General features: G+C 46.9%; 5 protein-coding genes across 5 annotated transcripts; 2 read left to right on the forward strand and 3 right to left on the reverse strand.

Annotated features, from left to right (window-relative positions):
* Positions 1–566: 566 nt before the first annotated feature.
* Positions 567–2229, forward strand: N7487_004684 (uncharacterized protein; the record flags this gene model as incomplete). Its single annotated transcript, XM_056872431.1, has 5 exons — positions 567–657; positions 707–991; positions 1048–1320; positions 1370–1496; positions 1548–2229. 5 exons carry the CDS (start codon positions 567–569, stop codon positions 2227–2229), a joined length of 1458 nt encoding a protein of 485 aa, XP_056730151.1.
* A 461-nt stretch (positions 2230–2690) lies between these two features.
* Positions 2691–3939, reverse strand: N7487_004685 (uncharacterized protein; the record flags this gene model as incomplete). The annotated part of the gene is made up of 5 exons (XM_056872432.1): positions 2691–2992; positions 3043–3142; positions 3199–3371; positions 3426–3606; positions 3673–3939. The coding sequence occupies 5 exons, from the start codon at positions 3937–3939 to the stop codon at positions 2691–2693; spliced, it is 1023 nt and encodes a 340-aa protein (XP_056730152.1).
* A 743-nt stretch (positions 3940–4682) lies between these two features.
* N7487_004686 (uncharacterized protein) lies at positions 4683–5171 on the reverse strand (the record flags this gene model as incomplete). The annotated part of the gene is made up of 2 exons (XM_056872433.1): positions 4683–4893; positions 4924–5171. The coding sequence occupies 2 exons, from the start codon at positions 5169–5171 to the stop codon at positions 4683–4685; spliced, it is 459 nt and encodes a 152-aa protein (XP_056730153.1).
* A 497-nt stretch (positions 5172–5668) lies between these two features.
* Positions 5669–7521, forward strand: N7487_004687 (CBS domain-containing protein; the record flags this gene model as incomplete). The annotated part of the gene is made up of 5 exons (XM_056872434.1): positions 5669–6040; positions 6106–6578; positions 6637–6754; positions 6804–6982; positions 7035–7521. The coding sequence occupies 5 exons, from the start codon at positions 5669–5671 to the stop codon at positions 7519–7521; spliced, it is 1629 nt and encodes a 542-aa protein (XP_056730154.1).
* A 4033-nt stretch (positions 7522–11554) lies between these two features.
* N7487_004688 (uncharacterized protein) lies at positions 11555–12960 on the reverse strand (the record flags this gene model as incomplete). The annotated part of the gene is made up of 2 exons (XM_056872435.1): positions 11555–12821; positions 12893–12960. 2 exons carry the CDS (start codon positions 12958–12960, stop codon positions 11555–11557), a joined length of 1335 nt encoding a protein of 444 aa, XP_056730155.1.
* Positions 12961–14566: the final 1606 nt, after the last annotated feature.

Raw genomic sequence — 14566 nt, forward strand, 5'->3', positions numbered from 1 at the left:
AATTGAGGTTAAACTTGCAATGCAGATGGGAATGTTCGAAATTTGCAGTGTTTGCATCTGCCATTAATCGGAAATCAACTCAGATCAACACCAACCAGAATCAATACAATGAGCATGACCTTTCACGTCTGAATAATGTTACGGACTTCGCACCGAAGATATAATTTTATGGGCAACACTTGTAACACTTGGCGGAATAAAGCCGGGCTCCACGTGGGGGTAGTGCGGGCTCCTGACTGGCCTCCCCACATGGCCTGTTTTGGCGGTGCATCCCCCCGTGGCAGCTTGAGCGTTGCTCATTGCATCTTTGATTCTTCGTGAGGAAGCTCATGTCCGACAGAAATGTATATCACAGAAAGACCTACGGTAGTTCTCCCCGAGATAATAATGTTTGTGGTAGTTACGCCTCCTACTATACGCAATGTTAAAGAGTATATAATATCACTATTCGGCAAAAAGTCAACGATGTATATCTGTTGAGGTTCAACTCAGGGCTAGGATCGCATTTTGCTCCCTTTCGATCACTTCTATTCTTGTTACCCTCAAAAATCTTCTGATTCGCTCCAATGACATCTCTGGGAGCCAAACTGAGATTTGTCGTCACTGCGGGCGTTGGATTCTTCGCAGATGGCTATCTCAACTTGACGATTGGACTTGGTGAGTGACTTCGATCAATTGAATTAGGTCGAAGACTAATTTTAAACAGTGGTACCAATTCTGGGTTACCTATACTTCCAAGATGGCAAGGTACCGACAGTCGACAGCGACATCATGAAAGGTGGCCTCAGCCTGGGCATGGTAGTTGGTCAGCTTCTTTTTGGGGTTCTAAGCGATGTCTTGGGTCGCCATACTGTTTATGGCAAAGAACTTCTCCTTACTATATTTGGAACCCTGATGGTAGTCTTGTTGCCTTGGAATCGGATGTCGGCCCAGTCTGTGACGGCATGGATTTCAATATTCCGTGTTGTGACTGGAGTAGGAATTGGGGCCGGTAAGTCCATGTTCCTTTGGGATAAAGGTGTATATTGGGTCTAACATTCAAGGAAGACTATCCATTATCTTCATCTTTATCGGCAGAAAAGTCACCGTTTGGCTCCCGTGCTATCCAAGTGTTGACTGTTTTCTCAAATATCGGCCTCGGTAATATTGCGGCCAGCATCGTGTTTCTGATCTTGCTCAAGGCATTTGAGGGGTCGATAGCCGATAACCTGAGCCATCTGGAATGGGTCTGGCGTCTGCTATTGGGCATTGGAATTGTGCCTGCGATGTTCACTCTTTATGCACGGTTAACGATCACGGAGACACAGCCCTACAAACAATGTGAGATTGCCCATAGTTTTGTATTTTGGAGATAGCTAATACTGTTTAGATGTCTGTGATGATACTGCTGGACAGAAACGCACATTCATGAGGCAGTGGGAAGACTTCTGCGAGTACTTCAGTCACTGGAAACATGCCAAAGTGTTGTTTGCAACCGCGGCCTCTTGGTTCTTGTTGTAAGTTAATGACTCTCAAAAGAAAAAGCATCCCCAAACTAATACAAATAGCGATATTGCATATTATGGTATCAATCTTAATCAAAGCATTATACTGGCAAGAATCGGGTATGCCCATGGAGCAACACCATGGAAGACACTGTACAACACTGCTGTGGGTAATATAATCATACAGACAGCAGGGTATCTCCCTGGATTCTACGTCGGCATCTTCCTTCCTGATCGCATCGGTCGTGTACGCCAACAATTCTGGACCTCTATCATGGTGTGCATCCTTTATGCCATATGGGCCGGAATCAGTACACAAAGCGCGCACACCTCGACAGCTGGCTTGATGGTGATATTTGCTCTCTCGCAGTTTTTGCTGACTGTTGGTCCTAATTGCACAACGTTCTTGATCCCCGCAGAGGTGTTCCCAACGCGTGTTCGAGGCACAGCACACGGAATATCAGCTGCTGCTGGAAAATGCGGCGCCATTATAACTGCATTTGCTTTCGGTTCTGTTGAAGACGCAATCGGCTTGGAGGGTGTCCTTGGATTGTTCTCGGGGATCATGCTGCTCACTGCTCTTGTGACCTTGCTGATACCTGAGACCAAGAATCGAACCCTTGAGGGCATTGAAAAAGATGAGCTCTATCGAGCAAGCGAAGCCGTTGCCGAGCTTCCACACTCTGAAGTTGAGGCAGGGAACAGGGAGCTATATGTGGCAAAGTCTAGCTTTGATGACAATTAAGCTGAAAGACTACCGACATAGGCAGGTTAAGAAACTGGTCCTAGGTCAATGATAAAAGGAACTAATCAGTTCACCTGGGTATTATTGTTTGTATTTTCCATCCTATTTCATAGGTTATGACTGATTATCCTTAAAAGAGCTCTAAAAAGAGACCATAGTAGAATCTTTAATTATAACGTCTATAATATCCTTACAAAACAACTCTATATTTATATTACGTCGGTAAATATACTTGTTTGAAGGCTAACCATCAAGGCCCTTTTTCTTACCTATTGAACAATTATTGGCCTCTATTTGATTTCGCATGCCATTTTCATTATCTTTTGCGCCAGAAGCTTCAGTTACCATGTCCCTGGGAAGTTCATACTTGGGTGTGGAATATTTTTGCTATTTGGATTGTGATAATGGTCTTGTCACTGCAAAGAAACACATTCGTCACACGCATTGGATGCCATAGGCTATTATACACCAGAAATACCCTCGGCGATGCTTTCCTCCAAGCTGACCCAACCCGACCGATTGAAGTAGCTCTTAAGAAGCTGCTCTGCCCGTCTGGAAGGCACGGCATCACTCAAGTCCTGAGCTTCATTTTCAGGCTCAGGGGGAATAAGTAGATTATCCGGACGAAGCTTTCGTAGGATTCTGATGATATCGGTCCAGTTATGGGTGGCCGCAAATGCGAAAATTCGCTCGAAGTTTACCGATGGCGAGAGAAGGGCAATAACGTGTAGTCTCGCAGCGTCCGTAACGTCAACATACCACTCTATAAATTCTATTAGTATTTTCTGCTGCTCAAATTCATCTTATACTTACGTGGAGGAAGGAACCTAAGTGCTGCCGCATCTCCTTTAAGGATATTCCCGACCAACGACTGCGTTGAACCGCGTATTTCGGGGGCAAGGATCTTGCCAAACTGCGAATTTTTTTTCATTAGTAAATTTCCCATAATATGAAAAAGGAGTGACGCACAGTGATGCCTGGTAAGACCGTATTTAGAACAAATGGAGTATCATTTTCTCTGACCCATTTAAATGCCGCCCGCTCACTTTCTGTTTTAGAGGCCCCGTATACAATGTATCCCTTACCCTGACGAGGAATACTTTCATCCCAAGCCACTTGTATAGCGGCATCATTCCATGTGTCTAACACTTAGTTAGAGGCCGAGTTCTAAAAGGTCGTAAATAGCGTCTACATACCTGTGGTGAGCACAATCCCTTCCTCATTGGGCTTCGGCAGGTATGCGGCGGTTGAAGATGAGGTCAGAACAAACCGCTTAATTGTAGCTTGTTTTGAGGCTGCTTTCAAAAGGTTCACTGTCGCCTTAATGGCACGCGGAATGGATATATTCGGGTCAGGGTTCATCGATAGATCAGCTGCCTGTGAGATGTTAGGTAAACGTTCTCTTTCTCTTTTTTTTTGCTAGTTCGTATAAATAGCACGTACGACGTGGATGATTCCTGTAATTCCTTTGACTGCTCCCTCCCATTGAACTCCACTGGTGAGGTCCGAGACAATGCAAGTCTCGAACTTGCCTTTGCCGTATTTTTGGTCAAAGAGCTCATTTAACCAGGGCTTGGGCTCCCGAGTACTACCGCGAACCAAGTAGCCTAGGCTCAATAGTTGATCGGCCACATGGGAACCAATGAAGCCGTTAGCCCCAGTCACGAGGATTCTAGACCCTCGAGGGATTGTGTCCTTGACATCTGACATGATGTCCAACAATAAGAGTGTGTCCAGACACTAAATTAAGATGAGGTATGGAGCTTGAAAATCAGGTAGATGACAGGTCGCCGGAATTAGAGTGTCATCAAAAATGTCAGTCGCACTGTCGAGTTATGTATCTATGCTCCCCACATACCTTAGACTAATAATAGTTGCAAACGAAATAAGTGGAGTCGGCTGCTGTAGACTGTTCTTAATAATCACGGGTGGTAAATTAAGCCCGAAGCAGCACTGCATTCATCCACAAGTACGGTCTATCTGTATCACTAGTCCGCCACCGAAGACGATGAGGTTCTGATTGAAGAGGTTCCCCCTAGCGCCGACTCTGAGTCAAACCAATCAGCTGATCTGAAATCAAGGGGTACGGATCATCATCACCACGGTCATCGGCCTTCCTGGCCATTTCTAATCCCGGGCTACGGTCTATTAACAACCATTATCTGATTGAGCCCCAATTTGCGATTTGAGGTGGGGCCTCCTTATGTTACTCAGCATCGACCGTGTCGGCGTTGATATCAACGCCGGTAACGTGTAGCGTATATCGACTTTGGCGCATGCTTGAAGCTTTCGACCGCTTGAACCATATTGATTTTATAATGCTGAATAACTCGGAATGGTCGGAATTACTCATTATCCCGGCGCTTTCAATCTATAGGTATCTCCCCTTAACTAACTTACTCGACTTTATATTTCAAACTATCCGTCCATTCTTGTCAGAAGTGGTCGACAAGTTAAATATGTCGGGTATAGAGAAGCACCCTCATATAGAGGGAAACGTGGCCGATGATGAGGAGAGTCACAAAGCCCATCATGGTCACATCATAATCATGTGAGTTGGAGCTGGTCTTATTACCATATCCATGGCGGATGTGTCCTAGGCAAAACGGGTCGGTTTCCTCTTTATTTATGTCCTGGGGGTGGGCTTTCGGTTCCAACAAGACCCTATTACCGCAAAAGCCGTGCTACCCTTACCAAAGGTGCCCATCGGCACTTCCATTGCCATGTTCCTTCAGATGCTCGGTGGGTCGTTGTTTGTCTCCGTCGTACAAACCATTTTTACGAAGGAGCTTATCAGCAATCTTGCGGTTTGACTTTTCTCCCTCCGATGTGTTGAATGGGGAAGCAACAAGCATTCGATCTGTTGTCAGTGAATCTGTTCTGCCTGAAGTTCTTGTGGCATATAACGATGCGCTCCTCAAGGTCTTCCAAATTGCTCTCATGATGGTTTGCTTGAGTATCATTGAAGCTCTGGGTATTGAATGGAATAGCATGAAACCAAAGAAATAGAAAATGGGAATTTTGATAAAGCATGTACATTATGCCAATCTTGCGATGGAAATGTGTGTTTTTCCCCCTTGTGTCTAAGACTCTATTATTGCTCTAAATCTGGAATATCTTTCAAGACCCAGACAGAGAGAAAACATTGAAGAGGTGTACATTTGAAGTAGTCCACGGGTTGCATATGTAGTTACAATAGCTATATGTATGTAACTAACTAATTATTAACTAAGTTACCTACTTTGTAGGTAGGTATAGGCCATGACATTGTTATTGGCCTGTTTTGATTGGTTAGATGATTTACCCCGCTTAAGGACCCACTTAATATGATCAACATCACCTGATGACCTCAGAAGGATCAAGTAACCTTGCTGCATTTCACATTTTCGCAATATATTATTGACCCTTGTCTTTGGCTAACCTTCCGAGAACCTTTGACATGGCGGGCCGCTTCCACTCCCGCGAAGGGTCCGACACTTCCCTGAACAATCTACCCATTACTTCTCCGCGATCCAGCACCGAATCCCGCTCCCCCTCTACACGAAACCAACTCCGCGTTTCAGCAAACCACCAGCACAGACAGAGCTTGAGCGAGTCGCTTCGCGGCCCACCCGGCTCCCCCCGCGCACGCCGGCAGCCTTCCCTTCCACAATCCGCCATCCAGAGCCTCATCGACAATCCCCCGCCACCGAAGACTATCGACCCTGCCTTTGTTGGCCGTGATTGGAGAGAGATCTCAATCGGCGAGCTGGTCAGCCCGGATGACCTGAAGTTTGTCGAGCTCGATACGGGCATTGAAGAGGCAACGAATGTGAGTACATTATATAGGCAACACTAACACTTCCTGTCCTTGGACTAACGTGCTCATCCAACTAGATCTTAATTGATTCAGGTGCGGCTGTGCTGTTGATCCGCGAAACCCCTGAAGCCACTTCTGCCGTCGCCACATTCGACTATGCCGATCTAAACTCTTATCTCCTGCTGGCAGCAGGCCTGACACACCCCGACGAAGAACATCAAGCGTCATATGAAGAGCTAGCCAAGAAAGCTCACGACGGCGTGCCCATTCCACTGAGAGATGTCAAGAAGTTTGGTATGGAGAAGGAGCCGCTGATCAACCTGCCGTCATCGGCCAATGTTTTGACTGCAGTTGAGATCTTTGGTGGTGGTGTTCATCGGGTTGTGGTAGTCAATGAGTCAAACGATCAAGAAGTGGTCGGAATCTTCAGCCAATTTCGGCTGGTCAAATTCCTCTGGGAAAATGGCCGCAGCTTCCCGGTCATTGAAGAGCTCTACCCGAAGCCTCTGCGTGACCTGGTGATTGGATCTCAAGAAGTGATCTCCATCAAGTAAGTTGTTTTGATGAATACTTGAAGAGCAATCTAACCGTCATTTTATCGTTTGCAGTGGCGATAAGCCCCTCTCTGATGCTCTTCATGTTATGAACAACGAGGGTATGTCCTCGATCGCAGTTGTCGATAACTACTTAAACGTGCTTGGGAATATCTCCACAGCGGATGTCAAGGTATGTGACGAGTCATCTTCAATAGCAAAATTTACTCACAAATTGGTAGCTTTTGACCCGATCATCTTCATTGCCGCTTCTTCAAAACACCTGCACTCACTTCATCTCGGTCATTCTGTCCACACGGGGATTGATTGAGGGTAAAGATTCATTCCCGGTTTTCCATGTCAATCCTGGATCGACACTCGCCCACACAGTCGCAAAGATCGTGGCAACTCGAGCACATCGGTAACTACAAAACACTTGAGACATAAGCAGAAGATGTACTGACTGCTTTTAGGCTCTGGGTGACCGATCCATTATCTCCAACCTCATCAGGACCTCCAACTCCCTCGCAGTCTTCAGTGCACATCCCTCTTTCCAACAGCATCAGCCCACCTACCGCATCGTATACTGCAAATTCACCACCACCATCTCCTTCTGTATCTGGAGCACCTTCTGCACAGCCCTCTCAACATCCCGCCCCTCACCTACCAACTCCTAACTTACCCTACACATGCCCAGCCCCAGGCGTGCCGGTCGCAGTGCCGTCACCCATCTCCCATTCTATTCCTTCCTCTGCCCAAGACGGTGCCCGACTGTCCGGGCGCCTAGCCGGAGTAATCAGCTTGACTGACATCCTGAACTTGCATGCCCGAGCCAGCGGGTTGAACCCAGCTGACCCTGCGGAATCTCGTAGCCGCCGACGCCGCAGTAGTTCGTCGAGCCAGAGTGTCCGCCGCAGCGGTGACATTGGCCGGGAGCTTTTCAGCCGTGGTGGTATGTAAAAGCATATACTGTGTTTTACACTTGGGCTCGATTGCAGAGTATGTTCTCAGTACAACTGTATTTTGGAGATCCGATATACACACTCGCTCCGTCCGACATGATTGGGTCTGTGTCAAGCCCAATGCCAATCAACCCCACTAGTTATGAATATTTGTCATACTTCACCAGTCATACAACAGGAGGCAAGCGGATGGACCTCCGGACTTGGCCAGCCTCTCATTGTCGTCTTTAGCAGCGGATATGATTTCCATTGTGGATCAGCATTACAAAACAACTTCAATTGACTATCTCCATGCGTACTCCCTCGCTTGCATCTTGCTAGACTATGGATGTTTCATGCCTGAATTTTGAGTCTACCTTACCAGATCAACCAGATCTATACAAGATCCACATCAGGCTTAGATCGACAATCATCGGACAATGCCGACGGAACTCACGTCTCCATGTCTGATCGACGAATCCTCGTTGGCATTGTCCGATGATCGACAAATCCTCCATCGTAGCACGGACAAGATCCGAATATCCACTCGAATTTCAAGAATGGATCTCCACAGAATAGCACCCTAATCGCACACCGTCCCAGTCAGCCGGAGAAGCATCTCCGGCATCCGTAAAGCCGTCTTATTGTGTCCCATCCATCACTGTCCAGCGGCGCGAACACTCCCACACACACGCAATGAGATCCACTCTTGTGCACCGAACATAAGAGGACAACCAGATCAACGTGCTCTTGGCCCTATTGCTCCGTCATTCCGTCATTTTGATGGCATTTTGTGTTGAATTGTGTATCAGCATGACTCGAGTAGGGGGCGTTGATCGGCTGCCGGGCTCTGGGCTGTGTGTGGATCTGGCGTAAGCTGGTACATTCCCGGGATTTGGCTTCCTCCACCTGGGCAGCCTCTCACTGGCCCATCATATTTTAGCTAACCCTCCTATTGCACAGTGGTACCACCGGATTGGGGACATCGCTTGCCTTGTGATTTGGATTAGAAGATATTGCTTACTAGATTGGAATTAGGCTTGGTCGAGATACCGGACATGCCGATCTGGAGATAAGTTTCGATAATTTTCTATTATGTCATGAGTAGATTGATTTTACTTCAACCAGCAATATCATATCTTCTCAGTAAGGCAACAAACCTAGAATAGAACAAAAAAATGCATGTCTCTACTAAACTCAGAGAAATAATGAGCTTAGATGAAGATCGTAAACTCTCTAAAAATCCGGGGAAGGTCCTTTTAGGTGGGCAATATCTCACGAACACATCCACAGCCACTTCGCCTCGTGCCCCACCTTGCCCATTCGGTCGGGTCTCGTCTGCAGCCACTTGTGCTCCACCAAACACCAAGAGACCGGACTAGACGCTGATCATGGAGACACCCCTTGGGGAATTTCCGGGTGAATTGGGAATTGTGATTGTGATATTGCAGGGTTGTCTCAACCAGGAAGGACTTGGGTATCTAGTTTAGAGAGGATGCTTGGCGAGATTCCAGTTCAAACCATTTTGAAGCTGATACGATTTAGAACCATGGGAGAAGATTGAGGAATCAGCTTGGTCGATTTGAGGTATCGATATAGTTCATTAGTCCTAGCCGAGTATGTACGAAATAACCAATCGACCTCGCGGCGAATAACATACGAAGATAGCGTGATTCGGTTTAGACTAATCTAGACTCCACGGCCTGATTGGCCTTAATAGGAGATGAGTGCCGAGTTAAACCACCGCTAGAAAACACCTCAAACGCAGGCACCTAGGCCCCAAGGCCAAAAAAGGACAAGGCAGTCCAGACAAAATTCACGAATCATGCCCCCTGGGACTATCACGCCGGGGCCTCTACCCTCACCATCACTATCACCACCCATGGGCCTATTATCAACCTTGGAAGTCATCCCCAACACTATCTGACAGGGTACCCACTGGACCCTCAAGCCATGAAACCAGTGTTCAACCTGATAAGCGAAGAGAAAAAAAAAAAAAAAAAAAAAGAAAGGAATCGCCACCAATCACCCCTCCACAAGCGTGCACGGGGCCAGTGTTGCAATCCAATCCAACCGGAACCAACTATATAAACCCTAGTATGAGCCCACATCCAGGCAAGCATTCGTGGAGCCAGTGAGTGGATGCTGGACCTGGCCCCGTTAGAGCTGCACGGGGATCCCCTCTCTGCTCCACCAGGCGAGAAGAATTAGAGTTCTCTTATTCAAGGCGGATTTTGATCCTGTAAGATTTGCTGTATGCCGACAATAACCATGCCTCAACCGTTGGTACGCTGCCCTCGGACTTGTCTTTCGACCGTGGTAGAGGTTTGAATGGATTCTATACTTTCTCATGGGTCAGTGCGGGCGCTAGTCTGTTGATTGGCCAATTAAAGTCTGGGCTTGGCTTGCCAGCTGCAACCTTAACCCCGCAATCTGGGATTCTGCAGGTCACTCCTCTCTTTTTTTCCCTTGCAGTTGGTTACTTCTGGGGTTGCTGGTCTTTTGGTTTGGGATTTGTATAAAAATTATAGTCAAGTTACTCTAAATACTACTCGTAATAGCATTGATAGGTCCTTGTAGGATATCAGTGCATTACCCTTGATAAAACAAAGAGAGAGAAGAATAAATCGATCCTGCACGATCGCCGTTGGCCCGTAATCCCGGGAACGCCTCACCGGTCCAAGCAGGGACCGGAAGACAGCAACCAATTTCCGCAGGGCACGGGGCACATCGATTTCAATTTACTTTTCCCTCAACACGAAATCTAAATCTACACGAAACTAAACTACCACATACACCAGACAACTCAATTTCCGATTTGTAAGTTAGCTAAGGAAGGCTAAAGGCTATTCTACCTCATGGTCAGCGCGAGTCGGAAACAATCCTGAGGTAACACATATGACCGAGACCGAGATTACGAGATCACGAAACTTTCAAAGACCAAACAGAGAGGAAGCACAGTTCCCCTCCCCTGCAACCAAGATACAAAAGTACCTGTTCCCATATATCACGCAAGGCCTAGCCTGAGATCTACACAAGGGTCCAGGGATATGACATAGCGTCGTGGTCACGGCGTGACAAATTAAGGCGGGCGGTTCCACGGTTAAGGATGGTCTGATCGCTGGGATTAGATTAGGTACTTGGTCTACGAGGAACTACGTCGTGGGCTAGAAAATACCTCATAGCCCTACAGGTCTTGTCTGTGTTTTTTTTAAATTGTTGGATAGACCTACGTAAGTAAGGCTAGAGACTTACTACCAACTTCCAAGGGTGCATGTTGGTTGTGGGGTTGGGTTACTAGATGCGGGATTTTGGAGGGAGAAAGTGTGGAAATTACAAGGGATAAGATTTGTTACACGAAGCTAAAGATAAAGCATACAGTCCTGGTTAAAGAGAAGAGAAAGGTAAAAAGTCACTACTACGTATGTAATGTCTAGGTGGGGCGGGACTGTACTGGGGGAAGCTATAGCTCTAGCTACATATGTATGGATAGCTACAGCTCTACTGGCACGGGCCGATGGAGCATAGAGTCTGAGACTAGGTTTATCCCATAGAAGAAAATGAGATACCAATAAACGCGCAGTCTTTAGAAGAGAATGGTGGGGAAGCCTCCGGATTAGGATGCGGACTTGGCGAAAGTTGTTTGCGGATTAATGCAACGTTAAAACTTGCAACGTTAAATCAAAGTTGAAAATTTAATACGGAGATTGAAAAAGAAAAGTGGATAGAATTTGTTTAAATTTTGTTTCTTCGTGTCACCTGTACATACATTGAAGAAAGTAGAGTAATAATGGGGGGAAAAAAAGAAATGAAAAAAAGAAGAGCAAAAATTCATCCAATACATACAAGCATTTCCAATCCTGACGCCTGTTCAGGATATTGAATGAGAAATAGATGAGAGAGACAAATAAGATATGATACAAGAGCAAATGTGCATAGTCAACCCCGATATACACCCAAATCCAGAAAAAGAAACCAAGGAAAAAGAATCAAGGACCACCTAGGTATATCAGGTATCATAGATCATAATAGGCATGATAAGATAGATGAAGTTAACAAGAGACGCTGGTGAAATCATCAACAGCGAGAAGATCGTCAAATCCAAAAGGCTGGTCACGATCGGAAAGCGGGACAGTTGGGTTACCCAAATGGAAAGCAAACTGACTGAAATCCGTGAAATCAGGATCCATCCCCTCATGAGAGACCATAATACCATCACCGTCAACCTTCCCACCATGCGACATGGTAGCATGCGCGGTAACAGTCGTTGGTGACAGTGGGGTATTGGGAGTGGGACAGAAATCAGGTGTGGAGTGAGTGCCGGCTGAGAGGGCCTCGATCTTAGGAGAGCTAAGACTGGAGGGGGCCACCTGGGGGTGAGAAATGTGTGTACTCTGAGTAAGGAGGTTGAGGTTGTGGAAATTGTTCGATGGCTGGGACTGGCCGCGCGAATGACCATGGCTAGGACCATGGCCGGTGGGGCCAGAAATGGATGCTGAGGGAATGTGTGGGGCCGGTGTGTGCTGCAGAGGCAACTCTGGTGCGGACGCCAGGCGATCTCTGAACTGATGCATTTGGGTTGCGGTGTCAGGCATCTGAGCCTGCTGCATCATTTGCTGCTGCCACATTTGCACGGCGTGTGTGTCTGTGGGGGTTTGCGCAGGGGTTGGGTTGTGCTGTTGCATCGGGGTCCATGAGGGTACTTGGGGGTTCCAGGTTGGCGCTGAGGCTTGTTGGTTCATGTAGGCTGGGATGTGTCCAGACGGGGCCCCTGTTGAGGCAGAGAACATATCGGAGTATGGTGTCTGGGAACCGTTCATGTAGGCCGTGTAGGGCTGGGCATTCGGGTCGTATGATGCCGTGGGCGATAGTACGTAGCCATCACCCGTTGTCATCGGACTGGCCATTGAGCCTGAGCCCTGGGAGAAGGAAGAGCGGATGTTGGACAGATCCAGGCTCATTTTGCGGGCACCACCATTGACTCCATTGACTCCATTGACTGATGGGCGTGGAGTCATATGGCTTGCTCGTCGGCTGTGGATGGAGGATGCATTGAATTGAGCGCGAGCTGCAAAGGCGGCCAGTAGATGGTTTTTGAATTGGTCTTCGATTTGCTCATTTTGGCGTTGCAGCATGAGAATGCGTTTTTCTTGATACCGCTCATCGACCTCTTCGTACATGGCTTCTTTCTCAACAATCTCCTTGGTGATGTGGAAGGCCTTGCCCGTACGCTTCTTATGCAGCATAGAAGCCCGATTAGCAGATTCTAGACGAGCGTCTAAGCTGCGATCCTTTCTCCGTGATGCAGCAATAAAGGCTCTAGGTGATTGTTAATAATTTGCTTTTTTTTTTTTTTTTTTCCTGCATGGTAAATAATGTAGCTTACATACCTCTCTTGGTTCTCTTCCCGCGAACGGGGGATAGGTGTGATATCCTGGTCCATATCTGACAGGGGCATGTTGTAGTAATAGTCAAGGTCGATTTATATAAGAAAAGTATATGACCAAAGAAGAGGGGGAAAGGTAAGTTAAATACCAAAAAGGCTGAGGGGAAACCCGAGTGTCAAAGTTAAGCCCAAGCTCAGAGCGAGAACCACGGAACTGAGCCGATCATAGTTTGGGTGATTAGAAAACTTACGGCCGCTCGGTCCATGGTAGCCCAGTCCCTCTTCTCTGCCCAGGCTAGTCCGCTCGAGAGCGCCACTAACCAAATACGAGTCGATATGGTGCCACTCAGAATCTTTAGCCCTCCCGGAGACTACTCCCTGCATCCCGCAATAAACCTGCAGGATACCACATGTGTGTATAGTTATCAAGATATTAAAAATTATTTCAGATTAACTAGACCTTGAGGTCTAGGCCTTTTTCAGTTGTTAAGTGGGGCGGCGTTACCCTATACTCCAGACAGGTCCCGATAGACGTATTCCGATGGATGTTACTCTATCGAGAATCAATGCAGATCATCTTCCTTAAACGTTAGACCGTCACGTTTTTTTTTTTCTTCTTCTTCTCTCTTCTGTGAGAAAGTCCCTTTGGTAGCACGCAGGAGAATGGTACCACGTGATAGCCGGATCAGGCAGGGGCCAGGGCTGGACCACACCACACGTTAATCGGCTTATCATTTCCTGAGAACCTGAAATTCAAGGCTATGATTATACATGTCTTCAAGCAAAGATCGTCTTAGAAGATGTATGGATAAGGTTACTGCACGTCGAAGCTACTGCAGTATTTCGGATACTCGATCGTCGATCAACGATCGCATCTTAGTGCGATAAATCACTTAATAGAATACATATGTAGGTACATTACTAGTGTCACCTCCCGAGGGAAAGACCCGGTGCAGGATCTAGATCATCCTATCAATCGAAAATTCCAAGTAAATTCTTCGTCAACCCCAGGTTTTCATTGAATACGATATAAGCGACTTGGGAGTTTCTGCCTTCCTAATTAGGTGACTCCCTTGGCGTGTCTAGGCGTACCCTTCCACCCACAGGGCTGGGCAGGCTCTAGGCCACCTCGGCAAATTTTGCTTGGAATTTCATTTCGTAGACTACATCGTACTGGCAATTATAATCAGCTTGGCGTGGAATCAGTATCTATCTCCACTAATAGCTGCCAATGTGGTCAGCTTAGTTGTATACATACGCTCGAAAGATACATACAGGTATGTATCTATGTGGCTGTATGATATAGCCTTGGAAATAACGCCTACACTTAGGGTTAGATGTTGCGAGGCGTAGGATCATAACTATCTCACATTACATCGTACATACGAACCGAGGTATAAACAGCAGAAGCTGCACGAATACGTAGATATTATACATAATATGCAGATTACGACAATTGACTCCCATCGTAAGCTATCACTAGGCATACTGGTAACTGCACGATACAAGAATGGGCTCAATCGGCCTCTTGCGCACACAAATCTGCCTCCAAATCCTTCCTTCTCTTGGCCTTGATCTATACCTGCCTGATCTAGCCTCATCTCCCATGGAAAAACGACGCCATATTGAAAGCCCATAAGACAAGGGGATTTGCCACCGACTCTGGGCAACTGGGCAG

The sequence above is a fragment of the Penicillium crustosum genome (genome assembly GCF_028827405.1).
Source record: "Penicillium crustosum strain IBT 35664 chromosome Unknown utg000002l_segment0_segment0, whole genome shotgun sequence".
Lineage (NCBI taxonomy): Eukaryota > Fungi > Ascomycota > Eurotiomycetes > Eurotiales > Aspergillaceae > Penicillium > Penicillium crustosum.